The sequence below is a fragment of the Acomys minous genome (genome assembly GCF_964271855.1).
Source record: "Acomys minous genome assembly, chromosome: 9".
In the NCBI taxonomy this organism is placed as follows: domain Eukaryota; kingdom Metazoa; phylum Chordata; class Mammalia; order Rodentia; family Muridae; genus Acomys; species Acomys minous.
In genome coordinates, this window is record NC_140490.1 from 62993612 (window position 1) to 63012003 (window position 18392).

The 18392-nt window shown below is 44.7% G+C and overlaps 1 protein-coding gene across 3 annotated transcripts in view; it reads right to left on the reverse strand.

Annotated features, from left to right (window-relative positions):
* Positions 1–6196: 6196 nt before the first annotated feature.
* MBOAT1 (membrane bound glycerophospholipid O-acyltransferase 1) overlaps positions 6197–18392 on the reverse strand; it is a 103671-nt gene continuing 91475 nt past the window's right edge. For all 3 annotated transcript variants that reach the window (XM_084795099.1, XM_084795100.1, XM_084795101.1), the window contains 4 exons: positions 17913–17977; positions 14857–14989; positions 11913–12064; positions 6197–7442 (listed from right to left, as the gene is read on the reverse strand). In XM_084795099.1, the coding sequence (XP_084651225.1) occupies positions 7304–7442; positions 11913–12064; positions 14857–14989; positions 17913–17977 (489 nt within the window). In that variant the 3' untranslated portion in view covers positions 6197–7303. The remainder of the gene's footprint in view (positions 7443–11912; positions 12065–14856; positions 14990–17912; positions 17978–18392) is intronic.

The following is an 18392-nucleotide window of genomic DNA, read 5'->3' on the forward strand; positions in this document are numbered from 1 at the left end:
GTCATAGCTAGAAGACATTGCCTCTCAGCACACTTCCTGGTCCTCTGACCCTTCCATGGTCTCCTCCTTCCATGATGCTCCCTGAGTCTTAGGTGTAGGGATTGTATTGTAACTGCATCAGTTGGGTTTGGGCAACAACTGGCAACAAATGCTATTGAGGATGCAAGGAAACGGGGACCCTCAAGTCACTAGTTCTCTGCATTTGCTCCGTTGTGGATTTCTGTAAGCCTCCATCTGTAGCAAAAAGAAGCATCTTCAGAAAGGGTGAAAGCTACGCTTGTCTAGGTATGCAGACAAATATTTAGAAAGCAGTTAAAACTTATACTGGTTTAGGAGAGTGACAGTAATAGGGTCTCCTCTAGGGTCCATGGCCTCACCAGCTGGGCTAGGTTCATAGCACTAGGCGGGAATTCCCTCCTATTGAGAGAGAGGGCCTTACATCCAGGTAAGAACACTACTGGCGATGGCAAAGATGAGCATGTCATTAATGTGCCATTAGGGATAGCATTAGGATGGCCATTGTTGTGTCTCGGGCTTTTTACAACTGGGGAGCCCAGCACCTTCAGGTACTATGAGAGCTAAGCCCTCAGGTGGGAGGCTTGCTGGTCAGTGCCAGCTCAGTTCCCCCGGTCCTGTGTCTGAAGTCTGTGGTGTCTCAGCAAAAGGGTCTTACCTTCAAGTTCCAGAAGGCAATCAGGGGGGTTAATTGCCTATATGGTTTGGGGAATCCCTCAGATGCCCTGACCAAGAACTCTAGGGGAGGCTCTCCATCCTATGTCTAGTTGTTTTAGTTTTACAAAATCTTGCTCATTAATTGTTGGCTTTAATTTCTAGGCAAACAAAGTCCTGTTCAGAAAGTTCTCTCCCGCACTTTATCTTGAAGCGGACTGCCTTTGCTTTTCTTCTGTGTTTCAGGTTTCACGTTGAGCAGACACTCATCCTTAAGGCTACAGGAGGGTAAAGAACAGAGAGTTCTTTTTTTTTTTTTTTTACAGAGAGTTTTTTTGGGGAACATTTGTCCCAGAATCAAGGATGTGTTAGGTGTTTTCTACAGAAAGAAAACATATCTGTGAACATATATTCCAGTGCATCAAAAGCCTATGCTTCCACTCTCATCTCAGGCATGAAGGAGCCTAGTGACGCATTTAGCTGGGCCCTAAAATGCCTGAGCATTTCCTTACATGCAAACATGCCATAATTTCTGGCCCTGATTACCCATCACATGCAGAATTATGTAGACAGAGAACTAATAATGCTAACTCTGTCATAGCCCCAGACTCACTCAACCATGTTATCTGCAGAGTGAGAACCTAGGATGTTTGTAACCAAGAATCCATGAAGGCACCTGTTAGGGAGATGATGAAATTGAGTGAATATGTGTGGATGGCATGAGCACGGCCATGTCAAGGACACCAATGCCTCAGACCCATGGGAGTGACAAAGCCTTCCCCAGGTCAGAAGCCAGCATGAGCCAAGGCCTTCCTCCGGTCCTTGTACGAATGCTTGGATCCACACATACTCCTCCCTGATGTTTACAACCTGCAACTGCTCCCCTAGAGAGATCTTCCACAGAGACTAGCTACCCCCTCCCCCCTTGTGCTGCTCATAACGAGCTTGCTGAGTTTCAGGGTTATGAAGTGGGTTCCCTGTCAGGGCAAGCACAGCCTATCCAATTCCAGGTTGTCTGTATGTGTGTCTGTCCTTTCTTCATCCATGGCTGCCCATGAAAGGGTTCCAGGACCAAAGAATGAAGGATGTGGCGGGCATCCATTACCTTCATATCCCAAGATCTCTTGCCTTATAGACATGCTTAGAAATGCAAACAATGGGTGCATAGCAACCTCCGAAACCAGACGATATCTTAGCCAGTATAACCTCAGATCCTTGCAGGAGTCTTAGCTAACTCTTAGAATATCTTGGTCCAATCTTTAGCTCCTTCTGTGTTCTCTGCCTTGTCCAGACTTTTCTCTTGCCAACGTTAAGCAAAACTGGAATGAAGTATATAGCCTTTTCTGGGATTAGGAACATTTCTAGTGATCTGTGGGTGTGGCTCAGGGATGGGGCACTTGCCTAGCAGGCATGAGGTTCCAGCACTGCAAACTGTCTCTCTAGCTAAAAGACAACCTGGTAACTTGTCACCTTCCTGTGCTTAAAGGTCACCAGACCAGTCTACCTACTACTTCCTTCTCCTTTGGACCTGAAACTTCTGCCATACCTTTGTTCTGCTCCTGGGTGCTCTGTGCTTAGACCTCCCATAGCGGCATCCATTTCTAGAAAAACAACTTGCTTTTCACAACAGGTTTCGAGTAGACAAAGTCCAGGCAAACCTTTGAACCTTTAACATATCTGAAAACAGATCAAGGACCTCATTAAATAAAATAAAAGGGGCCTCTAGGAGCAAAGGGGTTGGCATAAGGTCCACATCTGTAATTTCAGCTACCGGGCCAGCTGGGCTTCCACCCTCCTCCAGTACTCCTTAGCTCCTGGGCCCTGGGCAAGAGAGGTGAGGATTAGCTAGGGTTGCAAAACACGGCTCTCAGCCTAAGGGGAATATGAGAACAATGGTTCCGAGCCACACATGAGTGACGGCTGCCTTGAGTGACCTGCTCCCGAGAGTGACCTGCTCCAGTGTGGAAGTGGCTGCATGCCCTTCTGCAGCACATGTGTGTCCGCTCTTTGCACGTCCAGTGTGGCTGGGCCAGTCAGCCTGCATCTGGAAACCTCTGGGCCAGGTGAATGCTACAAGCAGAAGCCAATTGGCTCTCCAGCTGAATTTGTCATAATGTCGTCTTTTGACACCTGTAGTCTCTGAGCCTTGGCTTCCATCCCTCAAAGAGAAAGCCACTGCCAGCTTCCCAGAACTGTAGAAGGGAAAAACAAGAAGACAAAAAAAAAAAAAAAAAAAAAAAGCAGCTGTTCCTAGGTGCTTCTGTTCTTCATGTTTGGGAATAGGCAAGGTAAGAAAGTCTGACAAACCTCATGTGAGCTGGGACTTTCCTACAAAACTAACTTTCCTCATGGGTCCCATGAAGTCACTTGCAGAGCCCGTGGGCAACCATGCAAGCGGAGCACAGTTGATGCCCTGGCTGTTTGCTTGAGGTCGACATGTCTTCAGACAAGGACAGACTTAACTTTTCAGGACAGCAGGCTGGCAGATGGTGTAGTTGCTGGACTGGGTAGAGCATTAGCTCTAAGAAATAGACACTCTAACTTTGCAGGAAAACAGGGATAAGGCCACCAACCCAATTGCTTTCTGATTTGGGAGTGCTGTATACCCCCCAGGGCATCCTGGTCACACAGGGATCTGAACTACATCTTCCTAATATACTGTATAGGGCAGAGAACAGATCTCCAGCTTCTTTTATTTGCAATGTCTAAGAGTGGCAAGCCCACACCAAATGAAACACATCTGATAAGTAAGCAGTTTCAGACTATGTAAACTAGTTGTTTGCTTGTTACCCACACTCCCAGCCCAAGAACTCTCTGAAAACACAAGCCTTTACTACAAAAACTAATTTTGATAAGCAGGAACATTTCCCAGTGCAAACACAGCTCACTCAAAACTTTCAAGAGCAATGAAGCATTAAACTAATCCATTCAATCCTTCATTCACCCAACAAACACTTTCTCCACCTTCGTCACCGAGCAGGCACTATCCCAAGTACCATACACAATGGAAGAAAAAAAGGTGACATTTCAGCCAGGCATGGTGACATACCCCTGTAATCCCAGCATTCAGGGAGGCAGAGGCAGAGGCAGAGGCAGACGGATCTCTGTGAGTTTGAGGCCAGCCTGGTCTACAAAGCAAGTCCAGGACAGCCAAGGTGACACAGAGAAACCCTGTCTCGAAAAACCAAAAGGGGAAAAAGATGAAGCTTCTAGACCACCAAGGCACTTATTTTTTTTTTAAAGATTAAGTAGTTCAGATGTACAGAGGAGGAAAGAGAGCAAGTCACCTCCTCATTGCCCAGAGGATGATGAGACCCTTCCGAGAACTTACGGCTTGAGCACCGGCAGCTCTAAGAATGCCTGTCAACACCGATGTTCCTGTCCCAGTGCCTCCTGCTGCCTTCTCGTTTAACCAGTTGGAATCTCAGACTGAATTCCCTACTGCTTCTCTCAACTACCAGATAACAAGAACAGACCTGGCAGAGCTGCCACTTCTCCAATCCCATCACTGGGGAGGCAGAGGCAAGCAGATCTCTGAGTTCGAGGCCAACGCCCCCCCCAACCCCCCAACCCCCGACAGAAGTCAAGTACAGAAACCAAAACATTAAAATAGAATGTTTTACATTTGTCTTTTAAAAAAAATAAATAAATAAAACCAAGAACTGGGGAGATGGGTCAGTAGGTAAGAGCACTTGCTGTTCTTGCAGAGGACGCAGGTTCAATTTCTAGGACCCACCAATCATCAGTAACTCCAGTTCCAGAAAAAAAAATCCATGCCCTCTCTGGCCTCTGAGGGTACTAGGCACACACATGGTACAGATACATCCAGGCAAACACTCACACGTACAAACCTTTTTAATTTTTTAATCAGAAAATGTATTGATCTCAACCCAAACCTCCCCATCCAACTGGTTTGTATTAAACACATCTTCTCTCTCGATATAGCCTGGGAATCTAAGGCAATGAATATAGTTCTATGTACTAGTTTAAACCCTGGTTGTAAAGAGAAACCATTGGGGGAAAGGCTTATGGGGAGTAAGTCCAAGCTCCCCTGGGCTGTCCAATTAGAGCTGACAAAAAGCCTCACAGGAACAAGATGGTAGCCCAGCATGCACCTCCCATCACCAAGTTTCTTCTCTCGGAAGTGAAGACACATAGATACAGGAAAACCTGGTAAGACAGACCAACTCTGCAATGTGGACGACTCATGTGCCACGCCAACCCTGCTAGCTACCGCTCTCTTCAGCATGAAGTCTCTTTCATGTTGGTACCTCACGATATTCCTGCTGGAGGCTCGGGGGCATGTTAGGCACCTGTATCCATCTTCGATCACACTGGTTCTCAGCCTTCCTGACGCTGTGTGACCCTTTAACACTGTTCCTCACGGTGTGGTGACCCTCAACCATAAAATCACTTCGTTGCTAGTTCATAACTGTAATTTTGGTACTGTTGTGAATCACAGTGTAAGTATCTGATATGCAACCCCTGAGGGGGTCGTGATCCACAGGGCGAGAACCACTCATCTATCACAAACACTGTTCCCGTAGGGCCAGTATATTCTTTCTGGCCCTTGATGCTCAGCTGAAACCTGAAAGGCAGCTTCCCACTGGTGGTTGCCACCTTCCCAGCTGCTCCAGCTTCCATAGTTTTTTTTTTTTTCCTGGCCTCTATTTCCTCTGGCTTCCCACTGGCCCATTCATTCCCATTCCTGTTCCCGTTTCCATTATATTTGGAGGAGGTGGGGCATAGATATCTTTCTTCCTATTCCCTAAACATCACACAACAACAATAATTTACCCAGAATTTACACTGTATTACCTATTACAAGCAATCCACAGACTAGTTAAAATACACAAGAGATTACGCATATGTTTTATGCAAATTCTATGCCATTTTACATAAGGAAGTTGGTCATCATTAGGTTCTGGAATCTGAGAGTGGTTCTGGAACCAATCCCACTGATACCCCAGGGAGGAACCTCTGCCCTCTTCCCCAGCACCAAGACTGGATAAATGTTTTCAAAGTCAAGGTAAAAGACTCTCACTTCACTGTCTTAAGACACATGACCAGAGTACCTCATGGAAACTCCCATGGCTAGCAGCTCACCAAGAGTGCCCTGGATTTAAGTCTCAATTCTATCACTAATTCGACAACTCGGGGCCACTGCAAATGTCTGTCATCCAGGGTCCCTTCTTTTTGGGGAGAAATGAGCCATACCTACAAAGCTGTGAAGGAAGATAAGACATCACATAAAGAGGCCAAAACCACCCCGTTCCTGACATACATGGTGAGTCCTGACTATGCTACCATGCTGGAACTTAAAACAAACAAACAAACAAACAACCTTGAGCTTTGCACACATTTGTGAGAACACACACAAGTCTCGACACAAACAAAAACAATTCTTTCTTTCATAAGGAATCATTTCCTAAAATAGAAATGTATTATTTATTCAGTGAGAAGTTAATTTTTCTATCAGAAAAAAATTTTCTGATCAGAACAAATTTTCACCTCCCACACCATTCAGTTGAGGGCACATCACTGAAACATATATTTTATTATTATTATTTATATTATTATGATTTCCCACATTTTAAATATTATGTTTCCTTCTTTCACATAGATTATTTTACCCAAAGGAGCCACAGCACATTCATAATGAAGACAGAGCAGAGCACTGTCATTCAATTGCAGCCTCCCAACATGACAGTTCACCTAAAATAAAGCTGAATTTAATCCATTACAAAAGTCAACTTGTGTCTACACGTCAGCCATGATCATTGACACTTCCATGATATGCAGGGAGCACAGCATGCTGAAAGCAATTATTTCTTGAAAAGGCATCAGCCATCTTTGACAGTGTCAAAGTATCTGGGTACCTTCCCAGGGTCAACACAGGTTCAGCAGATCAAAGAAGATGAAATGGAAACCAGTAGCCCCCAACCCCTCACCAGTAGCCACTACTCCTTCCCCGGCTCCTTGGACATGCGGGCAGGAGACTTTCTGATGTCCAGTCTTGGCTCAATTCAGAAGGAAAAGGATATGGTACAATCCTGGGGCAAGGGGGGGGGGCAGGGGTGGATAATGCAGCCTGTTTGAGGGCACATTCATCCATTCAAGCATTCAGGGTTAATCTTCCCAGTTTGTGAGTTGTTTTTTTTTTTTTCCTACACCCTGGAAGCCTCCCTCCATAATCACTTTCTTTCCACCAAGGGCTTCTGAGAGTAGGAGTTGGGTCCACACAACCTGGTAAGTCACACATTCAAGGGTCTGGAGTTGCCAAGGAAAAGTGATGCCTGGGAATGTTCTGATTTCAGAAATCTCGGACCAGTCATCTCAGCAGACAGCTCCTAAGGAGGAGGCCACACTTGGATCCATGCTTCCAGATTTTAGTAGGCGGAAATGATTTCAGAAGAGCCAACCTAGTGGGCCTGTTCTCTACACTGTGTCACTGAAAGGCCCTGTAAAGTATGAAGATGAAACTAGACATGGTGATTTAACTGTACAAAAAATACCCATAAAAATATTCCCTGCAGTGAAAAAAAAAATGTATGTAAACATCTCCTCTAAGTCACTGTCCGTTTTGTCTTCCCAGTGTCCTGCAATTCTGTCGCTCAGCTTCTTTCCATGGTTATCAGTCCGCCTTCTTCTTTACAGAATTTGGACTGTACATTTGGACTTTACATTTGGATAGCGTTTGAGGCTGATGTGGTTTGATTGGCAGGAAAAGGATTATCAGCAGACATATGATGTGTAAGAAAAAGAACATGGACCTAGAAGTAAAAACACAAGCATTACCTTTCAAAGAAAAGCATACACAGAAAACATGTGTGATGACATCATTTTCAGCAGGGCAAGGGGAAGGCCCTGTGCTCAACAGTAGAGCAGTGAGCCCCAATGGCTCGGGATTGCCAGTACTTACTCTGCTTTGGTAGGCGAGTGGGCCACAAAGCTGGGTGAGGCAGAGATGGACAGACACAGTACTGCCCCATTGACATAAACAGACCAAGAGAATGAACCGTGTGAAAGCAGACATTTCTGCTGTTCAAAAGCTGTAGATGCACAGAGCACACCGAAGCTCATTCTGTCTTCTAAGCCTGATCTCCCATGTGCGTCTCAAGACTGAAGAGTTCTGGTCGACCTCAGGAACTGGAAGGATCCTGGTTTGTTTGTTTGTTTGTTTGTTTGTTCACTTTTATTTTGTGATTCGTTGGGAGAGAGGCTTGCAAAGAGATGCCACAGGGCACGTAGGGTCAGAGGACAATTTTTAGGAATCAATTCGCTCCTTCTAGCATGAGTTATGGGGATGGAACTCAGGCTGACAGGCTTGCCCACCAAGTGCTTTTAGGGGCTGAACCATTTCGTTGGAATTTGACTTTGAAAAGACCGTTTAGAGCCTTGAAAATAATTTTCAACCAAACCAAATAAGAAGCAAGTTTTACTTTTGAGAATTGCTGAGTGCCAATGGCAGGGTGTAAATGCCAGGTGAACTGTGCACAACCTGCTAATAAATACATGTAGCCAGAAGTTGCTTTTGTCAACATAACTCTTCCACATCTGTTGAAAAGGCTAAATTAATACTTTAATCCAATTCCCTCAACCTAGCTCGCCTGCTCTTTCCCCTCCCCCCCCCCTTTCTCCCTTCTCTTGATGGTTGATGGTTGGACTTAAACCTAGGGGTTTTGTGTTAGGCAAGTACCCCATCACTAAGCTGTTTCCCTGTATCCTCAATGACTCCAACGGTCTTGGAAGATCAAAGAAAAACAGTTCAAAGACAAGGGATTCATTCTCCAGTAAGGGCAAGGACAAGTGACTCAGATCTACCCTAAGCTGTTCCACCTTTAGCAAGAGGAATGGCTCACTAAAAAATGTTTATGGAGCAGTCAAGAGCGCAGCCGTATATTTTCATTTGCTCCTTTGTCCCTTAAACACCACCTGCTTACGATGGGTGAAGCATAGGGCCAGGGTGTGACTGAGTGAGCACGTGCTGGCATATGTGGAGCCCTGGCTTCAATTGTCAGCACTGAAAAAAAAAAAAAAGTACTAAACTGGGATTTCAAAAAAAGCCTGAGTTTCTGCCCTGTCCCCTGGGAGAAGAGCCACAGGAAGGGCACAATGGTCCTTCGGTACCCACAAGGGGGTTGGTCCCAGGACCCATGCTCGAACCAAATCTCAAGACACTCTGGAGAGGAAAGAGTATCATATGATGCTCCCCTGAGATTCCAACCATCTCTCCCTCCATGTCAACTATGCACAGGATATAAGATGGACAAAACTGCCGGGAAGGGGGGTTGCTTTTTAGTAGTGAAGGCAACGTGCAAATCATTGATGGTTTTGTAAACAACCACAATAAATTCATCTACTCCCCATCCAGACTGGAGGGGCCTTTCTTTGATCTGCCAGCTTCTTTTCTGTCTGGGGTGCAGATGTTTCTTTATATCTTCCAAGGAAAGTCACAAGAGAGACATCAATAAAGACACAGCTCATGGGACTGGCAAGATGGCTCAGTGGTTAAGAGCACTGCCTGCTCTTCCAAAGGACCCAGGTTCAATTCCCAGTACCCACATGGCAGCTCACAACTGTCTTTAACTCCAAGATCTGACACCCTCACACCAACGCACATAAATTAAAGTTAAAAAAAAAAAAGACACAGCTCATGGATTGGAGGATCCATTGTGTATAGTGAACAGCTATTAAAACAGCAAAGGAGTAGTAACCTAATTACCGTCTAACTTAGTGTATAAAGAACACCTAGAGTAGCTGTGTGTGGTGGCGCACGCCTTTAATCCCAGCACTGGGGAGGCAGAGGCAGGCGGGTCTCTGTGAGTTTGAGGCCAGCCTGGTCTACAAAGTGAATCTAGGACAGCCAAGGCTACACAGAGAAACCCTGTCTTGAAAAACAAACAAACAAACAAACAAAAAACTACTGAGAATGAAGGGGCCTCTTAAAATAAGCCCTGGGCTCTTAGAGGTCAGAGGCAGGGTTACAGTAAACTACAACTTTAAAGGGAATACACCTAAGATACTCTGTTCTTTTTACTTTGTCCTATTTCCCATGGGACATAAGACAATTAAGTTAAATTAAATCTAACTACACAATCAAAAAAAAGCAAACTTCAGTATCCTAGTAAAGTTCAGTGGCCTTTCCTGACAGACCACATCTCCTCTAAAACTTGATAGAATGTTCATCTTTCTATTATAAAAAGTCTCAGCAGCAGCCATTGAGTGAGCACACTCAGTATTAACTTTGGGACTCTAGATATTAGCGGTGTCTGTTCTCAAAGATCTGGCCATATATACAAGTTGTTTACAAATTTTAACCTTTTTATAATGCGATGCTTATGTGTACATCTGTGTGTGGAAGCCAGAGTTCAACTGTTTTCTTCAGAAATACTGCCCCTGAACTTAGATCCCAGCAAACATGTTTTTAAAAAGTGTTTAACAAGCTGGACATGTGAGTACGGCCTTATGTACCTGTCACCCCAGAACTGGGGCAGGGTTTTTGGCTGGGGGATGAATGCAGGCCTGCCTCAGAATGATCACATGGGCTTGCTAGCCAGCCAGCCTAGCCAAACCATGACCAGAAAAACGGATGGTCTGAGACACGTTCCACATGAGCTCGGGATGTGGTGTTAAATCTAGTCTTTCAATGTGAAAGTTGATCTTCTGGGACACTTGGACCTGAGAATGAGGACATACATCCAGCGTCAGCTCTGTCTTACACTTTGGAGAGTAAAAAGAGGAGCAGGGACTGGGAAACAGTCAGAGAGGTTTTGGTTCCTTTAGTTCAAAGCATCAACATGACTACACATCATGCCTGAGGTACTGTTCTCTGAGCACAGACAACTGCACTGTTTATTTCTAGGTCACTTTTTTATAACCAACTATGTTTTTTTTTTTTTAATTAACCTTGGGGCTGGGTAGATGGCTCAGTCACGTGCTCGCCACATTAGCAGGACCTGAGCTTGATGCTCAGAACACACGTGTGCTTGTTACTGCATGCTTGTCATCCTGTGTGAGGGAGGTGGAGATGGGAGGGTCTCTGGGGCTCACTGGCTACCCTGTTTGGTGAGCTTTAGTCCAAATGACAGACCCTGCCTCAGAAAGCAAGGTTGACAGGATGACCTCTGGTCCCCAAACACATCATACACACACACACACACACACACACACACACACACACACACACACCACAACCTCATGCACGCACACAAAAATTAACCTGGAAAGGCCTGTGTTAGCCACTAAGCAATTCATGTTACCGAGTAACAGTAACACTTTTACTAAGTAGAGGTCCTAGCCTGTGTCCCCTGCACGTTCCCCGCACAGTTCTCACACCCAGTCCTACTTGCTAACAGGGCTGCTTTGAGTCTATCTTAGTCTCCTTTCACGGTGAAGTTACACAACTTCCAGGCCAAAGGCCAAGCACTCCACGGTGGGAAGAAAAAAAAATTAAACATGAACATGAAATTAAAAAGCATACAACTACAGGTCGTAGTTATTGGAGCGCAGATTTTCAAATACAAGGCCTGATGGGTCTTTCCTTAAAACTTTCTGGTCCCCATCCTTGGCTCTCATATCCCCACCCACCATGCACATCTGTGGATATAAATCCCCACGCATATGCACCAGTATCACGTCTCAGTTAAAAAAAAAAAAAGCACAGAGTACTTCTACAAACTGTGCAAGTTGGACAGCCAGCAGCAACAACCTAGCACCTACTACCGCTGCATAGCCAACTCTCCAACACAGCCCAGTCCTCAGGGAGAGGAGCCAGGGCAGGGCACCCACCCTTTTGAGTTGGGGGCAGGCATAGGTATAGGCTCTTTTTTCACCCTTTGGTTGAGATAGGCGCTCACAGTCCAGGCTCAAGCTCAAGCTCCCCCTGCCTCTCCTTCCCGAGTGCTGGGATTACAGGTGTGTACTGCCAAATCCTCTGCACCTGAACTCCATATCTCACCCTTCCAAACGCACTGCCACAGAGCCCTTCACAGCACCAGGGACGATTCAGGGAACCTCGACAACCATCACTGTAGGTGTCGGTGCTCTCGGTGCTCTCGAGGGTTGGCATCTTTGGGACAGTCGTTACCTCGTAAAGCTCCTCTTAGCATTTTCACAGTCAGTCACATTTAGCAATTCTTAATATTCTATCCCTTAGAATGTTGATTCAGTTTACCAATTCCGAAGTTAAAAAAAAAAAAGGTAACCATACAAGGCATCAACCGAAAACAATGGAAACTTACTTGTATAAACTGACGGTTGGCTCAACTGCCAACATGACAAAGGGCGCTGCCGTGTAAGAGACAGCCAGCTGAGTGGCGGCCCAGGTAAGCACGTCGTAAGCAAACTTTTGGGCTTTGGAAGAAAGGAAGTGATGTCTGTAGTTGTTCCTCACCTGCACACCGAAAGGCAGAATTAAGAGGCAGGAGTGAAAACTGAACTAACTTCCGTTCAATCACATACAAAGAAGTAGGAACCGGAGGAGCACAGGCCGAGGAGCACGGCACAGGCTGAGGAGCACGGCACAGGCCGAGGAGCTCGGCCACCAGTTGAGTTCTAGTTTCAGCCAAAACCACACCGTGGTTTTCTTAACACACACACACACACACACACACACACACACACACACACACGTATTTGTATTATATATTTATATATTGTGTTACATACGTGTGCATTTATGTAATGTATATATTTATATCCTTTTTAACCACCCCCCCAAATTGTCACAGAGCCCTCCTAAGCCTTTTCTATTTATATGTACTTACATTTATATTCTTGATGGCACTAGTGTATTTTTTTTAGCCTATTTGATGTAATCTGTTAGAGATTTTTTTTTTGCCATGTCCATAAATATTAATCTTCAGTGTCATTTAAGGTCATTAGGGGAGCGTTAGCTTGTCTGTCCATCCCTTGTTTGGCTGTTACAATTTTGTGGTGCACACTTCCACTGTAAAGTCTCTATGCTTTGTCCTGTTTCCATGGCTACAGTAGTACAAGCATCCACTTATCATCACTACTGAAAGTAACTGCTATGCACTGTGCACCGTGTCTGTGCTAACACTTTACACAGATCGCATCTGTTGAGTCTTCTAGCAGGACACCCACACTACCTGGTGAAGCAAAAGACCTTCCTTAGGCTGGGGATGTGCTCGGTTGTTAAGTACTTGTCTACGACCCATACAACTCTCAGCTCAGTCCCCAGCACCTCTTAAAAACCAGTCACAATGGCATAGGCCTATGATCCCAGCACTCCAGAGGTCCAGACGTGGAGGCAGGGGTATCAGAAGTTCAGAGTCTTTTTTTTTTTTTTTTTTTTTTTGATACACAGGGAGTTCCAGGAGATAACAATTAACCAAAACAAAAACCCCAACAACAACAATGACTCATTTTGCCTGCTCACGCTCACCTTCTCAAGAACAGTCTGAGGTTCCACCCATTCAGAAATCCTGGCAACAGGTGTCAAGTTTTAACAGCAAAGGAGTTATTAAAGTCCAAAGCCAAGACTTAGTGACTGCTGAGTTCACTCTCTTATTAGAAAAAACTGGAAGCTCTGCTCCATCATTCCCTCTCTTTCCTCCCGCTCCCTCGCTTCCTTGGGAGAAGCTGTTTCCAAGGCTGCAATGGACAGGATCTGTATACATCACAGCCCATGCCAGCAGAGGCCACCGGGGCACAGATATTTTAAGGAGTGACACTCTGAGTGCATCAACAAAGCACGGCGCTGACCTTTATTCCTTCGTTTGTTCTGGCAATCTGTTCTTTAGTTGTGTCAGAATCTAAGTATATGAAAAGCAAATAAAAGGTCTTTCCTGTTTCTCATGTTCAAATATGTATTTAATTTTTAGAGTTTTTAAAACTATCCCGAATGGCAACTTTCTGCCTTGCTCATATGTAGAATTTAATATACTCTTTGCTCTGCGTAGTACGGGAACCTCATGGGGAGAGCTCTTGTGTGCTGGGATAAACAGATGCCTGTGTGCAGACTGGCCTGTGACAAGGCTACTGAAATAGTCGTAGAAAAGAACACCGAAGAATGCTTAAACAGCACGAGCTTGGAAGATAAGCTGGCTGTGAACTGAATACCCAGAACCCACTTTAAAAAAAAATAAAAGCAAAACAGCCAGGCATGGTGGCATCCACTTGTAGCCCTGACACCCGGGAGGTGGACACAGGCAGATCTCCCTGAGGCTCAGCAGCAACCAGCCTAGCCTGCTTTTGAGTTCCAGGCCACTGAGAGATCTGTCTCAAAAAAAAAAAAAAAAGTAGGGGTGCCATCTGAGAAACAACACCCAAAGCTGTCTTCTGTTGTCCACATACAAGTGTGCCTACACACACTGGCCAATTCACACCCCGACCTCGACCCCGACACACACAAAGCTCACAAAGTGAGTAAATAACAAAATTTACACATAGTACAACTAAGGCCATTGGAACCTCTTGGAACCTGAAATAAGAAATGCCGTAATCATGATCAAAGAATAAAATGGAGCCGAATATGAAAGTCTGTACTTAACACAGTTTTAAGCTTTGATTAGATCAGACAGATGGGGTGAGATCTGTCTCCAGTCAACTCAGCTCCCAGGCAGCTTTCTCACTGACTCTCAGAGCCACAGTGAATTACTTCTAGGCTTAGTAAAATGGCATGAGAATATTCAGCAGGGTATAAGCAAACTGAAGTCTGATAGGGCCTGCATTGATTAATAAACATCATCATCTGTACAAGTACATTCGATTTTAGTGACTAAAAATGTGTCCATTTCTCAAGGGAGGAATTTGTTGCTCATGAAATTCTTATTGTTCTACTCCCTGCATGTGAATCAGTTAGCCACTTTTACAATGACAAGTCCCTAAACATTATGTAAGTATGTCTGCAATAAGACAACTTTTTGTATATTATTTGATTTTTTCCAGATATCATCCCAGGGGGAAAAAAAAAAAGGATTATTCCAGGGAGGCACTCATTACTCTGCATTAAAAAGTCACTTCCAACTCCCCCAACTTAAACCAGAGCAATACATACACAAACACACATGCACACACACACACACACACACACACACACACACACACACATGCACACACATGCACACACACACACACACACACACACACACACACACACACACACACGCACGCACACGCCAGACTGCTAGAAAGAAGAGCCAACACCGGATATAAGCTTACCGCTCTAGCTGCCAATGTGACAGGGACTCCAGTTAGGAATGTGAAATAGTATCCAGGGTAGACGCCGTGCCACAGAGCAGACAGGACAAAGGTGAGCACGGTAGGGTACCAGGGAACACGCTCATAGCACACGCTGTGAAGAGAGGAAGAACCAGCAAAGCCCTGGTGAAAACACTGCATGCTGCCAGCGACACCTGCATCTCACGGAAGTCCTTAGCTCCGTTCTGAGAGATGCCTGCCTGCCTCTTAGCAGGAGCTTGCCATGAAAGCAGGCAGCCCGTGCTTCTTTGGCACCCTTGAGCACCATCAGACATGCAGTTCGTGGTCCTGCTATAAATTTTAACCTCATTAGGCTAAATCGTCTGGAACCCATCTTGTGGACACGTAAAGGTCTGGGTGGTCTCTTTCGACTCAACACAAGTTCTTGCCTTACACAAGCAGGTTTCACAAAAGGGCAAATCCACTAAGGGTACTGATACAAGAGTCAGCAGCATTCAGACACCTGGACTCCAGATTAACCAAGCATAGAAATTATCTGCATTTAGCCAGTATTAATTTAACTTTCCAGCAGGCCCTTATGCTATCTGACTAATTGACATGACAAGACTTTTCATCTTTCCGGCAGGGGCTCCAGGGAGAAATTAGTGTGCCAGTCAGACGACCTGCTCAGAGCCAATCAGATTTTTAAACAACCAAGACAGAGGCTGAGTGGCCCTTACCCCAAGTGCCTGAGGCAAGAAGCCTTTTTGATTTCTGATTTTTGTTTTCAGAGTTCAGAGTGTTTTCAAACATATGAATTACCGTGGAGATGAGACCCAGGTCTAAAACACAAAGCTCATTTGTGTATCATGCACACCTTCCGTGCACAGCTGGGATGCAGCTACACCCGACACTAGCATGTGTGTTCTAACTGCCATCTCTCAGGAGAGGTCAGATGTGGAATTTTCCGCTTAGGACATCATGATAGTGTTCAAAGGCTTCAGATATGGGGACATTTGCAGTTCCAGGTTTTCAGGTCTAAGTTGCTCAATGTGGGAACTATACTGTGAGAAGCAGGAAAAGTCAGCTGATTCTCTTGAGATCTTTGGCTCTCACTGATTACAATAAGTGACAGAAAGGGATGGAGGCTTTCTCCCCCAAACTCAGTCTATGCATTGCCAGTGGCAGTCAAAAGTGGCCACTACACACTTCAGTAAGTGACAGTGTCCTAATAGAAAATAAAATCGTAAGATCAAGAATCCATGTCGTGAATCTATTACTGGCGGTTCAAAAGTAACTGATATTATTATTATTAGTAGTAGTAGTAGCAGTAGCAGCAGCAGTATTATTATTGTTGTTGCTGCTGTTATTGTTGATATTATGGCTTTTTGAGACAGTGTTTCTGTGTAGCCTTGCCTGTCCTGGACTCACTTCGTAGACCAGGCTGGCCTCGAACTCACATCCATCTGCCTGCGTCTGCCTCCTGAGTGTTGGGATTAAAGGTGTGTGCCACCACTGCCTGGCAAAAGTAACTGATTTACACTCAGATTGAGGGTTCCATATCTCTTCTCATTAGAGGAAAACAAATACAATTGGGAAGAAAACCACGGGATTAAAACTCTATTCTCAGTAAGATTTATTTTTAATATGAGGACTAGGCACGTGCATTTTTTTTTAACATTCTCTGTATCTTTCTTGCATGAGTAAAGTATTTTATCTCTAAGATTTCTCATTTTCAGTCATCTTAGGCTGTGGATTCCTAATGGAGACTGTATGACTCCAGGGGACTATTTGGCATAAAGAAATAAATGCTGAGTCAGGCAGGGTGGCACACGCCTTTAATCCCAACACTCTGGAGGAGAGGCAAGGGGATCTTTGTGAATTTGAGGCCAGGCTAGTCTACAAAGAAAGTCTAGGACAGCCAAGGCTGTTATACAGAGAAACCGTGTCTCAAAAAAACAAAAACAAAAACAAAAGAAAAAATAAATAAATAAATGCTGGCATTAAAATGGCTTGCAATATTAATTTAAAGACAACTTTGCTCATATCAGAATTTAAAACTTGCAGGAGCAGGCAGTTTTTAGATAGCCACACATAAGCTTGATTTGAAGAATTTCTATATTGTGTCTCCTTTGCTTCAGTAGTTTTAAAGGCCTGTGTAATTTGTTTTAAATACTTTTTATTTTTAAATAAAAATGTGTTTTAAGATAGTTTTCAAGATATGTTTTATCTCGGGGGGGGGGGGGGGGCACATGAGTGAACATGCCTTGGAGACAAAAGGCACTGGATCGCCTACAGAGCTGGAATTACAGGTGGTTGTGAGACACCCATGTAAGTGATAGGAACTGAACTTGGGTCTTCTACAAGAGCTACACACTTAATACCCAAAAGAACCATCTCTTCAGCTCTGCCTCGGTGTGTTGATTTGTGAAAGACACCGCTCATCCAAAACAAAACTTGAAAAACCTTAATATTTCCATACTGTCTCTGCACTTATTTGAGGCACATTCACTGGGTGGAGTTTTCTGTATATTCAGAACCTCCCCAATAAGTAATCTTCTAAATGTATAACACACAGAAACAGGTCAGAGGCATGCCAACACAAATGCAGGCATGTGGGTACCATAAATGCTCTCAGATCTGGGACAAGCAGCAGCCCTTATCAGGGATTTCACATGCATAAAGACTTCCTAAGATCTGAAAACTAGACTCTCCAGGGTACCAAGCCTTACAGCAGAGAGGCCAAAAGCCTCGCTCTGGGAACAGACTTTTGGCCTTGTACCTGTCACTCACAGCTCTGTGACTTTGGGCATGTCATGTAACCCTTCTGTTTCCCTTCCCACGGCTATTCAATGGAGTGATAAAACTCGCAGGATTGTTACAAGGAAGAAACGAGTCAGTGGGACAGAGCAATGAGCATTATGAGATGAATCAGGCTCACCAAGGATCCTCTCAAGTCATTGTCCCTACAGTGGACATTAATGCCCAAGTGTCAGATGGCGTGACTGGCAGGCAGCTGTTGCTCACCTAGGAAGTCCCCAAGCACACACCTGCCCTGAGCAATAAGGTCCCCTTACCATTTCAGCCAAGCTGACGTCTGAATATTCCAGTTTGCTAAGTACATCTTGAAACTCGTGGCAGTCTAGAAACAAGAAAGTAACACCTACCATTAGCTTGAGAAATACCTGAGCAGTGCAAAGTCCTTCCCACAACTCCCTTGCTCTGAGATGGTGTGGATTTCAAGCGGGATTACTCATAGTTCAGTCAGGCAGCTGTTCCGACACAGGCAGTAACATTTTCTGGCATTTATAAGATTTACTTTGCAGCCAAACCATGGCTTGGAGACTTAAGCCTGCTCAGAACTTATTTTTACATTAGAGCAAAACTGAAGTGAAGTTCTGTCAATTCCCTCCCACTCTGTTGTTTTTTTTTTTTTTAAAGGAAGTCAAATGACTTAAAACTACTCTAAGAGGAGGCTTAGCACAAGGAAAGTTTAATCATCTGATTGTAGGGCTTTAGGAACAAGTTAAAAGAAACTGTTATCTTTGTACTATGTG